At 60.1% G+C, this 13,132-nt stretch overlaps 1 protein-coding gene across 1 annotated transcript in view; it reads left to right on the top strand.

The window, feature by feature from the left end:
- Positions 1-222: 222 nt before the first annotated feature.
- ZAN (zonadhesin) overlaps positions 223-13,132 on the top strand; it is a 41,290-nt gene continuing 28,380 nt past the window's right edge. The window contains exons 1-19 of the mRNA XM_038768242.1: positions 223-916; positions 1,134-1,324; positions 1,420-1,564; positions 2,429-2,676; positions 3,011-3,159; positions 3,413-3,541; positions 4,110-4,296; positions 5,660-5,801; positions 6,035-6,231; positions 6,519-6,660; positions 6,908-7,024; positions 7,235-7,359; positions 7,887-8,032; positions 8,625-8,768; positions 9,748-9,855; positions 10,178-10,347; positions 11,483-11,685; positions 12,133-12,274; positions 12,818-13,065. Coding sequence (XP_038624170.1) covers positions 223-916; positions 1,134-1,324; positions 1,420-1,564; positions 2,429-2,676; positions 3,011-3,159; positions 3,413-3,541; positions 4,110-4,296; positions 5,660-5,801; positions 6,035-6,231; positions 6,519-6,660; positions 6,908-7,024; positions 7,235-7,359; positions 7,887-8,032; positions 8,625-8,768; positions 9,748-9,855; positions 10,178-10,347; positions 11,483-11,685; positions 12,133-12,274; positions 12,818-13,065 — 3,627 coding nt within the window. The remainder of the gene's footprint in view (positions 917-1,133; positions 1,325-1,419; positions 1,565-2,428; positions 2,677-3,010; positions 3,160-3,412; positions 3,542-4,109; positions 4,297-5,659; positions 5,802-6,034; positions 6,232-6,518; positions 6,661-6,907; positions 7,025-7,234; positions 7,360-7,886; positions 8,033-8,624; positions 8,769-9,747; positions 9,856-10,177; positions 10,348-11,482; positions 11,686-12,132; positions 12,275-12,817; positions 13,066-13,132) is intronic.

Below are 13,132 nucleotides of genomic sequence, written 5' to 3'. Positions count from 1 at the left end.
ACCAAGCCCCCCGGCCCTACGGACACCACAGCCAAGCCTCCCGGCACCAGCACCCCTACAATCAAGCCTCCCGGCCCCACAGACCCCACATCTAGGCCCCCCGGCCCCACGGATCCCACCAGGCCCACGAGCCCTACAGACCCTTCAACCAAACCCCCTGGCCCTACAGACCCCACCAGGCCCACTGCCCCCACAGACCCGTCAACCAAACCTTCTGGCCCCATGGGCCCCACGTCCAGGCCCCCCGGTCCCACGGATCCCACCAGGCCCACCAGCCCCACAGACCCTTCAACCAAGCCCCCTGGCCCTACGGACCCCACCAGGCCCACCGCCCCCACAGACCCGTCAACCAAACCTTCCAGCCCCACGGGCCCCACGTCCAGGCCCCCCGGTCCCACGGATCCCACCAGGCCCACTGGCCCCACAGACCCTTCAACCAAGCCCCCTGGCCCTACGGGCCCCACAGCCAAGCCTCCCGGCATCACCAGCCCCACAACCAAGCCCCCTGGCCCCACAGACCCCACATCCAGGCCGCCCGGCCCCACGGATCCCACCAGGCCCACTGGCCCCACAGACCCTTCAACCAAGCCCCCCGGCCCTACGGACCCCACGTCCAAGCCCACCGGCCCCACAGGCCCCACAGCCAACCCTCCTGGCACCAACACCCCCACAACCAAGCCCCCTGGCCCCACAGATCCCACCAGGCCAACCAGCCCCACGGACCCTTCAACCAAGCCCACCGGCCCCACGGACCCCACAGCCAACCCTCCCGGCATGACCACCTCTACGCCTAAGCCCTCTGGCCCCACGGACCCCACAGCCAAGACCCCCACTCCCACGGACCCCACACCTGGTGCGACGACTTCACAAACTCCCACGGCCAACACCACTACCAGCCCCACCACGCCAGCCCCAGGTATGGGGGCAGAGAGGGGTGGACAGGGGCCGACAGAAGGAGCCTGGGACGAGGCTGAGGGGAAGGAGTGTGGGCAGACTGCCGAGGTGGGTGGGGATGTGGAGGCGAGGAAGGAGTTGAAGTCAGGGGCGAGGGAAGGAATGCCCTTGGAGAGGAACCGAGATGGGGTTGGGAAGAGACGGCGCCCTGACTGCCTTCTGGGGTGGGGATGTCCCAGGATCGTGCCTCCCGAACTCTCACTACGATCTGTGCGTCTCGAGCTGCCCCCCGACGTGTGAGGACCGCAGCCCCAACTGCCAGGTCCCCTGCCAGCCCGGCTGCGCCTGCGACCCCGGCTATGTGGTCAGCGGCTCCCGCTGCGTCAACGTCTCCTCCTGCGGCTGCTCCCACCAAGGACAATACTATAAGGTGACCAACCATGGGGCCTGGGAGGGTGGCAGGGGGAGGGAAGGAACCTGGGTCTTCCGCTGGGCAGAAACGGGCCTGACTGTCGACGTCCCCAGCCTGGGGAGGTGATCTTCTCGGAGAAGTGCGACGAAATGTGCCAGTGCCTGGGAGACAACCGGACCCAGTGTTCCCCCACTGCCTGCCGGCCTGGAGAGGTCTGCGTCAGCCAGAGCACGGGAGTCCAGGGATGCTTCCCTGAAGGTCAGCGGGCCGGACCCTGGGAAGAACGGGAGGTGGGGAGAGGACCTGGCTGGAGGGGAGGTTTGGTCCGGCCAAGCCGGAGTCCAGGGTCCCCGAGCGGGCAGCATGGGGGACGAGGGGGGCAGGAAGAGACAGAGACCAGAGGAGAACTGTTTGTTGTTGAATTGTACACTCCCATGCGCTTAGTACGGTACTCTCCCACACACTTAGTACAGTATTTTGGAGAAGCAGCGTGGCTCAGTGGTAAGAGCACGGGCTTTGGGGCCAGAGGTCATGGGTTTGAAATCCGGCTCCGCCACGTCTGCTGTGTAACCTTGGGCAAGTCACTTAACTTCTCTGAGCCTCAGTTACCTCATCTGTAAAATGGGGATTGACCGTGAGCCCCACGTGGGACAACCTGATCGCCTTGTATCCCCCAGCGCTTAGAACAGTGCTTTGCACATAGTAAGCACTTAACAAATGCCATTATTATTATTATTATTATTTTCCCTAGTGCTTAGTACAGTGCTTTGCAGGCAGTAAGCGCTCAATAAATTTGATTGATGATGAGGATGATGATGATGAAAGCTTGGGGGAGTCCAACAGAGAGTAGACCTGATCCCTGCCTTCAAGAAGCTTATAGTCGGTCAGCCAATCATATTTATTGAGCTCTTACTGTGTGAAGAGCACTGTACTAAGCGCTTGGGAGAGTATAATGTAACAATAAACAGACTCATTCCCTACCCCCAGTGAGCTTATAGTCCAGCAGACAGATGCAGGGGTCCCGGGGTAGGAAGCGGGCACGGAGGAAAAGGAAGCCCTAGTCCTGGCATCTCGAGCCGGACTGGGGGTCCCGATGCCTGGGTCCGTCTTCCCCTGATCCAGAGTCGGGCACCTGCGTGGCCACGGGCGATCCCCACTTCACCACCTTCGACAAGAGGAAGTTCAACTTCATGGGCAACTGTAGCTACGTCCTGGCGGCCACCTGCAACGCCACGGGCCCCGGCCCGGCCTTCCGCGTGGTCGCCGACCTGGAGCATCGTTATGGCAACCAGCGGGTCTCCTACGTCTGCGCGCTGCACGTGGACCTGCTGTCGTTTCGTGTCTCCTTGCTGCGGAACCGGGTGGTCCAGGTGAGGTGGGGGCACTGGGTCTCGGGCCCCAGGACAGAGCAATGATGGGCGAGGGTGGGTGCGTGGGGCAGAGGGGCAGGATTGGGGCACGTGAGGGGGTGGCAGATATGTGCCAGGGTGCTAAGGGATGGGGCGGGGGGACGGTGGTTCTGGGAGTGATGGGGAAGATCCTGGTGGGCAAGGGGCAGAGTGGTCACAGTGAGGTGGCCGGGCACGAGACGGGGGGAATGATGGTCCCCGGGGCGCTGGGATGGGGTCTGGGGCAGAGCCCGGTTACGAATGAGGTGGTCGGACGTGAGAGGCCCCGGCTGTGACTGGTCTTTCCCCGTCCCAGGTGAACAACTCCACAGTGACCCCTCCGAGCAGCCTCGGGTCCGGAGTGACCGTATCCGTGTCCGGCCGCTTCATCGTGGTGGCCTCCGGCTCTGACCTGGAGGTCCGCTACGACGGGGAGCACCACGCCGACGTCCGCGTGGCCCGCAGGTCAGTGAAGAAGTCAGCCAGTCAATCGTATTTATTGAGCACTTACAGTGTGCAGAGCACTGGACTAAGCATTCGGGTGAGCACAACAGAATAAGCAGGCACATTCCCTGCCCACAACGAGCTTGCAGTCTAGAGGGGAAGAGGGTGGATGCCCGTGTGGGTGTTGGGGGGAGCCTGGTGACCGGGCCCGGGGTGGGGGACCCCAAGGTCAATCATGTCACTCTCTCCCCACCTCCTGCCGCCACCCCCGTAGGTACCGCGACCAGACGTGCGGCCTCTGTGGAGACTTCGACGGAGACGGCACCGACGACTTGCAGTTCCCCAACGGGACCCTGGCCCCCGGCCCCGGCCCCTTTGGAGACAGCTGGGCCACTGACAGCAAGTGAGAAATCCCACCCCCGGGACCCCTTCCCTGCAGCGTGGCTTAGTGGATAGAACCCGGGCCTGGGAATCAGAAGGACCTGGGTTCTAATCTCGGCTCCACCACGTGTCTGCTGGGTGACCTTGGGCAAGTGACTTCACTTCTCTGTGCCTGTTCCCTCATCTGTAACATGGGGATTAAGAGTATGAGCTCTTTGTGGGACAGCGACTGTGTCTGATCTGATAACTTGTTTCTATCCCAGCGCGTAGAACAGAGCATGGCATAGTAAGTGCTCAACAAGTACCATAATTATTCATTATTATTGTCTCTCGGCTGTCTTCCATGGAGCCCCCAGGCCTTCCCAGTCCCCACTCTTACCCCTCCTGTCATCTCCTCTGCCAGTCCGGCCCCTGCATTCTTGCCTCTCACTGCCCACGGTCCAGCCCACCTCCCCAGCTCTGTGTGCCAGGTTTCTCTCCCCGGCTGTCGTTTGCTCTTGCTCTGCTCCCCTCCATGCGTGCCTCCAGCGTTCAAGCTCTGCCCTCCCCGGTGGGCCTTGGGGTTCACCGTCCCCCCTCTCTCCCACCAGCTGCAGCTCCCCAGTCTCGCCCCCTGCTCGGCCTTGCCCCGAGGAGGAAGTGGAGAGCTACGAGGGCCCCACGTTCTGTGGCATCTTCACCAGCCCCCAGGGACCCTTCGCCACCTGCCACCCCCGCATCAACCCCACCGTGAGCCGCGGGGACCTCAGCAGCCCTGGAGGACCGGGGAGCCGAGGGGTGGGAGGGATGGAGGGGCCGGGCCTAGGAGGGTGAGCGAGTCAGGGGGTGACCCCAAGGTCACTTACTTCTGAAGGGACAAGAAAACTGATGGGGGGTGGAATTGGAAGGGAAGGGAAAGGGAGGGCAGGAAGGAGACATCGAGGCGAAAGGAAGGAGCACAGGAAGAGGGGACAAAGGGAAGGAAGGAGAGAGAAAAGGGAAAGGACGGAGGGATTGAGGTGGGGAGGAAAGAAGACAGTGCCAGCAATCATGTCTACCACCTACTGTAGTGCACTCTCACAATAATAATAATGGCATTTATTAAGTGCTTGCTATGTGCCAGGCACTGTTCTAAGCACTGGGGAGGTTACAAGGTGATCAGGTTGTCCCCCGTGGGGCTCACAGTCTTAATCCCCATTTGACTGATGAGGCAACTGAGGCCCCGAGAAGTTAAGTGATTTGCCCAAAGTCACACAGCTGACAAGTGGCAGAGCCGAGATTTGAACCCATGACCTCTAATAATAATAATAATAATAATAGTGGCATTTGTTAAGCACTTACTATGTGCAAAGCACTGTTCTTAGCACTGGGGAGGATACAAGGTGATCAGGTTGTCCCACAGGGGGCTTACAGTCTTAATCCCCATTTTACAGATGAGGTAACTGAGGCCCAGAGAAGTGAAGTGACTTGCCCAAAGTCACACAGCTGACAATTGGCAGAGCTGGGATTCGAACCCATAAACTCTGACTCCAAAGCCCGGGCTCTTTCCACTGAGCCACGCTAAGAGTTTAGTATTGTGCTCTGCACACAGTAAGCACTCAATAAAGATCATTGATTGATGGATTGATTAGAGGGGCAAGGGAGGAGGCTGGGAAAAACCCAAGAGACTCCGGCCCAGTCATGGAACGTAGTGGCTGTGGAGAAAATCTATCAGTTGATCGATCGTTATCATTTATTGAACAATGAATGTCTGCAATGCCCTGTATGAGAGCCTGGAGTGCAATAGGATAGTTGGTAGATACGATTCCTGCCCCGGAGGAGCTTATAGTCTGGTGGGGGAGACAGACATTGAAGTACAGGCGGGGGAAGTAAGTCGGAATGGCTACAGCGGAATCAGGGTTGGAGGGAGGACATCACGGGAGGCCAAATCTAGAGAGTGGGAGGGATTTGGGGAGCAGGCCAGGCGGTGAGAAGAACATGAAGGAAGACTGGAGGGAATCCAGGGGATTAGAGATCGGGGAGAAACGGGGCAGGGAGGGACCAGGAGGGGAATCGGGGTCGGGCGGTGGTGCCTCTCGGGAGAGGAGCGAAGCAGGTCCCTGGAGGGGGCCGGGTCTGAGGCCCGGATGGTTCTGAGCCTCCCCAACCTCCTCCCTGCCAGACTTTCGCCAAGGACTGCGTCTATGACCTGTGCGAGACGGACGGAGACCCCGGCCAGCTGTGCCGCTCCCTGGAGGCCTACGCCGCTGCGTGCCAGGCCGCGGGGATCCTCCTCGGGCCCTGGAGGAACCAGACTCGCTGCCGTGAGCGTCCGCTGCCCCCTGCTCCCCGCCCCCCGAGCCTCTCTTCTTGCCCAGCCTCTGTGCAGTCCCAACCCCCGAGCCTCCTGAACCCCAGGCAGATTCATTCCCCTCCACCCCGACGCCGGCCCCATTTCTGGCCCACGATGCCGGCCCTCAGCCCAGCCCCGTTGTCTCACGCCAGTCTGCCGCCTGCATCCCCAAACCTGGTTCTATCTTTCTCTCTCTCTGCACAGCCCTCGTTTGCCCCTTGAACAGTCACTATGAAACCTGTGGTACTCGCTGCCCAGGCTCCTGTGCCACCCACGAGGCCCCATCCTGCCCGGGGGGCTGTGTGGAGGGCTGCCAGTGTGACCCCGGCTTCCTGCTGAGCGGGACAACCTGTGTAACCCAGGCCGAGTGCGGTTGCACTGTTGATGGGAAGTACTACAAAGTGAGTGGGGCAGTGGAGTGGACTCAAGGCTGGGGGCCACCGGGGGTCCTGCAGTGCCCATGAGGGTGGGGCTCCACCCGGGGGACCTCACCGATGGTTGGGATGGTTCAGAAGGGAATGAAGCTGGATGTCGAGGAGGATTTGTTTCTGGGGGTGCAGGGAAAAAAGGGGATCTCCTTCCTTGGATATCTCTCCGGGCTTGGCCACGAAAAGGGCCGGCTGGCCCTCAGGAAGAGTGGGGGATGGGTTGGCACTAGAGGTCCATAACCCATCTGTCCTCCCGCCAGCCCCAGGAAGAGTGGTACGGACCGGGCTGCAAGGAGAAGTGCCACTGCCTGGGTGAGAACCGCACGGAGTGTCAGGAATGGCAGTGTGGGCCGCAGGAAGTCTGCCAGCTCCAGGACGGGCACTATGGCTGCCACGCCAGCGGTAAGGCTGCCGACTCCACCCCTGCCCGCTTCCCATGGTGACGGTCAGCGCAGGGTTGTTCATCTGGCCACTGGCAGATGACAATCCAGGGACAGAGAGCCCGGACCGAGGAGAGGGCCTGAGATCCCCGGCCACAGATGGGGCCTTCCCTCCCCAGCTGGATGCCGGCATTTCTGACCCCCGGCCTGGGGCCGAAGCCCAGGGTGGAGTCTGGAGTCGGGGGTGACCTCCCAATCCCTTCCCGCAGGCTCAGCCTCCTGCTCCATCTCCGGAGACCCCCACTACCTCTCCTTTGATGGCCGACGATTCAGCTACATGGGGACGTGTACCTACACCCTGACTCAGCCCTGCAACGACTCCTCGGGTACAGGGACTGGAGAGTCGGGGGGAGCCGGGTAGCGGCGAGACGGGGGACAGCCATGGAAGGGTCGGGGGCTAGGGCAGGGATGGGGATGATGTGGAACGACCCCAGAATTAGGGCTGGGAGTCAGGGGGTCAGCGGTGGTTGGTCCCAATGGAGGGGAAGGGCAGGGTGATGCCATCTCCGTCTCCCCCGCCTGTCCCGTCGGCCCAGATCCGAAGTTCAGCGTGGCCGCCAAGAACGAGGAGCGGGGCCAGCGGGGCGTCTCCTACCTTAGCCAGGTCTATGTGAGGGTCCCGGGAGCCAACGTGACCCTCCTCAAGAGCCGACGGACCCTGGTGAGGCCCTGCCCTGGGCTCCGGGAAACCCTGTGCCCTCACTGGAGATAGCGGGGGGTTGGGGAGGGCAGCCTCCTCGGGGGGGGGGAAAGGTGTGTGCCAAATCCCTTCTTTTGGGCCCATTCCTCCCTTTGGGCCTGAGAGGCTGCCCTCTCCCCCACCCCCATCTCTGGCTTCCCAGGGATTTGTCTTGCTGTTTCCTTTCCTCCGCATCATGCCCTCCACCCAAAACAGTCTGGCTGGAGATATTTAGTCATTGGTAGTGTGCATTGCACTGTACTAAATACAACCTTCTAGACTGTAAACCCGTTGTTGGGTAGGGACCGTCTCTATATGTTGCCAACTTGTACTTCCCAAGCGCTCAGTACAGTGCTCTCCACACAGTCAGCGCTCAATAAATACAACTGAATGAATTGAATGAATGAACCTCACCTGCCTCCCTGATGGTGACGGCCCTGAGGGCCCTTTAAGGGGCATGTGTCTCTGTCTCCCAGGTGACCGTCCCTGTCTCTGTGTGTCTCTGACAGGTTGATGGGCAGCGGGTGACCCTCCCGTCCGAGCCTGCCAGGGGCGTCTCCGTGGCCCAGAGCGGTCGCTTCGTGGAGCTGCGGACGGCCTTTGGGCTGCGGGTCCGCTGGGACGGGAACCACCAGCTGGACGTGACCGTGCCCAGGTGCGGGACTGGGGCGGCCCCGCCACCTCCGCTCACCCTCTCCTGAACCCTGCGGCCCCCTGCCCCTGGTCCCCCCAGAGCCAAGACCCCCAGATGGTCTGCCCCACCTCTGCTCCGCCGTCCCTCGCTGCCCCCTTTCCCGTCCACCCCCTGCCCCTGCAGGCTCACCTCCCGTTCATTCAGTAGTTGAGTGCTTACAATGTGCAGAGCACTATACTAAGCACTTGAGCACTGTACCAAGCGCTTAACTCTGTACTATTATTTATTCTATTCTATTTTGTTAATGATGCGCATCTAGCTTTACTTCTATTTATTCTGATGACTTGACACCTGTCCACATGTTTTGTTTTGTTGTCCGTCTCTCCCTTCTGGACTGTGAGCCCGTTGTTGGGTAGGGACTGTCTCTATATGTTGCCGACTTGTACTTCCCAAGTGCTTAGTACAGTGCTCTGCACACAGTAAGCGCTCACTAAATGCGATTGAATGAATGAATGAATGAATACTAAGAGCTACCCTCACCTGTCTGGTGACCCCTTGGCGGTCCATTGACCTTTCCCCTCTCCGTGTCTCCCTCCACCTCCCCCATCCACAGCTCCCTCTCAGGCCAGCTGTGCGGACTGTGTGGCGACTACGACGGGGACCGCGACAACGACAACCGGAAGCCGGACGGCAGCGCGGCCGTGGACGAGGACGACTTCGGGGACAGCTGGCAGACCACGGGGGACCAGGATGAGGAGTGAGTGAGAGCGGCCCTGTGGGGATCCAGGAGCCTCTAGCCCTTCTCCCCGGCAGCCTCCTTCTCCCTGGCCCCATCAGGACCCGGGAGACCTGCCTCCCAATCCGATTCTCCTCCGCCCCATCGCCGGCTTTCCCAGGGACCTCTAGCAGGGACAGCAGGCAGCAGAATTCATTCAATCGTATTTATTGAGCGCTTACTGTGTGCAGAGCACTGTACTAAGCGCTTGGGAAGAACAAGTTGGCAACATATAGAGACGGACCCTACCACAGAAGGGCACAGGGGGGTGGAGCGGGCAGAATCCTTCAGAGAGATGACAGTGGGGTAGGTACACAATCTTTTAATTCCAGAGTCCTGGGGCCTTCTAGACTCCCGCTCTGTTTTGGGCAGAACAAATTACTCAACAGTGACCTCGGGCAGCAGTGGGGAGATTCTCTTTCCCCTCCCTGGCTCCGGACCAGGCTGGCTCCAGTGGAGCAGGAAAATGGGAGAGGGTGAGGGGGCAGAATCCCAGCAGAATCCCAGGACTGGTAGCCCTGCGGAGGGTGGGCTTCAAGCCCATCGTGCCTGGTCCCAGCCCTGGGAGGGACCCTATCAGTTGGGGCAGGTCTCTTCCCCTCATCTGCTGCTTCGTGGTCCTGGTCCTCTTATATCTGGAATTCTTCCTACCCCCCGGCACTCTGAGGTCCAAGGAACCGGCCTGAGCCCCCCTGCTTGTCCCGGGGCTCTTGGGCCATCTAGGGACATCAGGAGCCTTCTCACAGGCCTCGGTCTGGCCATCGGGCCTAGGGAATGGCAAGCCGTAGTGGGGTTTGGTCAAGTGGGGGCCTCTGCTCCCGCACCCCGGGCAGGCGGCTTCGGGCGAGCTCATCGTGGGCAGCGAGAAAGGGCGGTGGGCGGGGAGGGTGGAGACACATTCCACCTTGGGTACCGAGCTCCGGACAGGCGGTCAGACCCTCCCTCCCTGCCTCAACCCCAGGTGTCGGCCCAACCAGACGGTGCCCCCGACCTGCGACCCGGCCCTGCAGGAGAGCCTGAAGGGACCAGAGTACTGCGGGCGGCTCACCGACCCCAAAGGAGCCTTCAGGTACCAGTCTTCTGGGTTCTGGGCTTTCCCATGAGTGGAGCCCAATCAATCAATTAATCAATCGTATTTATTGAGCACTTACTGTGTGCACAGCACTGTACTAAGCACTTGGGAAGTACAAGTTGGCAACATATAGAGACAGTCCCTGCCCAGCAGTGGGCTCACAGTCTAGAAGACTAGAAGCCCAGAGACTCCATCCCTCCCTTCAACTCTTAATCCTTCCGGACCACTCGCTCCCTTCTTTCACGCCCCCCGAAGCGGAGCCAGAGGCCCCTCGTGGTGCCCCCCGGCCTCGGATTTCTGAGCCTGTTTCTCCCCGCAGCGCTTGCCTGCCTCACCTCAACGCCTCCTTCTTCTTTGAGAACTGCGTGTTCGACATGTGCAGCTACCAGGGGCTGCACAAGACGCTGTGCGACCACCTGGCCGCCCTGACCGAGGCCTGCCAGGCCGCCGGGCTTCCCGTGGAGCCCTGGAGGGGACCCCAGTTCTGCCGTGAGTGACCCCTCCCCTCGGCTTGCCGCACCCACCCCGGACGGGTAGCACAGCGTTTGACACAGAGTAGGCACCCAATAAATCCTAGGTTTATCGTTGTTGTTGTTAATAATGAGAGACAGGCCTTGTCCCCTATGAACTTGGCCGCTCAGAGAACAGAGAGAGACAGACACAGAGCCGTCTCCAGGCTCGGGGTGTCCATGCTTCTCGAGGAGGAGGAGGAAGGGCAGACAGAGTGTAGGGAGGTAGGACCCACTGACGGACATCGGCCAGAGCAGGAGACCCGTGGTTCCCGGTGATGATAATAATAATAATAATAATGATGATGGCATTTGTTAAGCGCTTACTATGTGCCACGCACTGTTCTAAGCACTGGGGGGATGCAAGCTAATCAGGTTGTCCCTCATGGGGCTCACAGTCTTAATCTCCATTTTACAGATGAGGGAACTGAGGCACAGAGAAGTGAAATGATTTGCCCAAAGTCACACAGCTGACAAGTGGCAGAGCCAGGATTAGAACCCATGACCTCTGACTCCCGAGCCCGGGCTCTTTCCACTGAGCCAGGCTGCTTCTCTAGTGATGTCACCTGCCCCCTACGTAAGGCTCCCTCTATAATAATAATCATAATAATCATAATGGCATTTATTAAGCACTTACTGTGTGCAAAGCATTCATTCATTCAGTCGTATTTATTGAGCGCTTACTGTGTGCAGAGCACTGGACTAAGCGCTTGGGAAGTACAAGTTGGCAACATATAGAGACGGTCCCTACCCAACAGTGGGCTCACAGTCTAGAAGGGGGAGACAGATAACAAAACAAGACATAGTAACAAAATAAAATAAATAGAAAAGCACTGGGGAGGTTACAAGGTGATCAGGTTGTCCCACGGGGGGCTCACAGTCTTAATCCCCTTTTTACAGATGAGGTAACTGAGGCACAGATACACTTGCCCAAAGTCACACAGCTGACAATTGGCAGAGCCAGGAGTTGAACCTATAAACTCTGACTCCAAAGCCTGGGCTCTTTCCACTGAGCCACGCTGCTTCTCTCTCTGCCTCCACTCCCACCCCCATCCCACACTAATCCATGCCCCTCCGCCATCCTCGCCCCCACTCACCATCCCTCTGTCCCACAGCCCTGTCCTGCCCCGCGGGCAGCCACTACGCCCTGTGTGCCGATCCCTGCCCGGCCACGTGCCACCGGGGCTTCTCGCCACCATCCTGCCCCTCCCGCTGCACCGAGGGCTGCGAGTGCGACCCCGGCTTCGTCCTCAGTGGCTCCCGCTGCGTTCCCACTGCTCAGTGTGGCTGCCTGGACCCCTCCGGAGCCTACCACGAGGTAAGGCGGGGAGGTCTGAGGAACCCAAGGGGACATGGGGACATGGGGATGGGGGATCTAGGGGAGATCCGGGCTGAGCGGGAGGTGGGAAGAGACCCGGGGCAGGTGGGTGAACGGAGCCCGGGGCAGCCCAGAATTGGCCAGGTTGGGGTCGGTGGCCAAAGGGGCAGGTGAGGGAATGGATGGGGTCTGGGGGTTGGAGAAGGGTTTGGGACAGAGAAAAGAGTCTGAGGGAGCATAGAAAGGTCCAGGAGATGGAGAAGGGTCTGGGGAATGAAGAAGGGTCCAGAGAAATGGGGAATGGTCCAGAAGAAAAGATGAAGGTGAGGGGAGCGGAGGTGCGATGATTTCTGGCTCTCAGAACCTCCAGTCAGGGGTGAGCATGCTCCCCATGGGCCTTGGTCCCCAACCGGTCCCGCTTTACCGACACCCTCCGGGCCCCCCCAGGCCGGAGAGCAGTGGTTTGGACCGGACTGCCGGGAGCGGTGCGTCTGCGAGGGGCTGGACAACATCCGCTGTGAGCCCGGAGGCTGCGGGGCCCAGGAGAGCTGCGGCCTGCAGGACGGCGTGCTCGGTTGCCACCCGCAGGGTGAGCCGGGGCCGGGGGCTCCCATCCACTTTCATTCATTCATTCAATCGTGTTTATTGAGCGCTTACTGTGTGCAGAGCACTGGACTAAGCGCTTGGGAAGTACAAGTTGGCTACATATAGAGGCGGTTCCTATGAGAGGGCTCACGGTCTAGAAGGGGGAGACAGACCACAAAACGCTTAAGCGCTTAGTACAGTGCTCTGCACATAGTAAGCGCTCAATAAATACGATTGATGAAAACAAAACGTATTGACCAAATAAGATAAATAGAATAAATGTGGACAAGTAAAATAAATAGAGTAATAAATATGTACAAACGTATATACATATATACAGGTGCTGTGGGGAGGGGAAGGAGGTAAGGCTGGGGGGATGGGGATCCACATCCCGGGGCATTTCCCCCTGAGCCAGTGGCCACGGAGTCAGGGGAGCACAGGCAGTCGATCACCAAACACGGGGGAAGGGGCCCAGTGTGACACCCTGGGATGGCAGCGAGGGCAGTAGGACTAGGCCCTGCTGACCTCCAGCTCCTCCGCCCCCCAGGCTCGGCCATCTGCAGCGCCTCGGGTGACCCCCACTACCTGACATTTGATCAAGCCCTGCACCACTTCATGGGCACGTGTACCTACACGCTGGTCCAGCCCTGCGGTGGCCCCGATGGGCGCGAGAACTTCACGGTCACCGCGTCTAACGAGCGGCGCGGCGGCAACGCCCGCGTCTCCTACGTCCGGGCCGTCCACGTCCACGTCTTCGGCCTCAGCGTCTCCCTGCTCAAGAGCCGCCGGGTCACGGTGAGTGCCTCTCCTCAACGGAACCCCAAAACTCGTGGGCCCCTCCAACCCTCGGGCCTTCTTCCTC

The sequence above is a fragment of the Tachyglossus aculeatus genome, chromosome Y4 (assembly GCF_015852505.1).
Source record: "Tachyglossus aculeatus isolate mTacAcu1 chromosome Y4, mTacAcu1.pri, whole genome shotgun sequence".
Lineage (NCBI taxonomy): Eukaryota > Metazoa > Chordata > Mammalia > Monotremata > Tachyglossidae > Tachyglossus > Tachyglossus aculeatus.
Note: the sequence above shows the minus strand (reverse complement) of the source record. Positions and strands in the feature narration are given on the sequence as shown.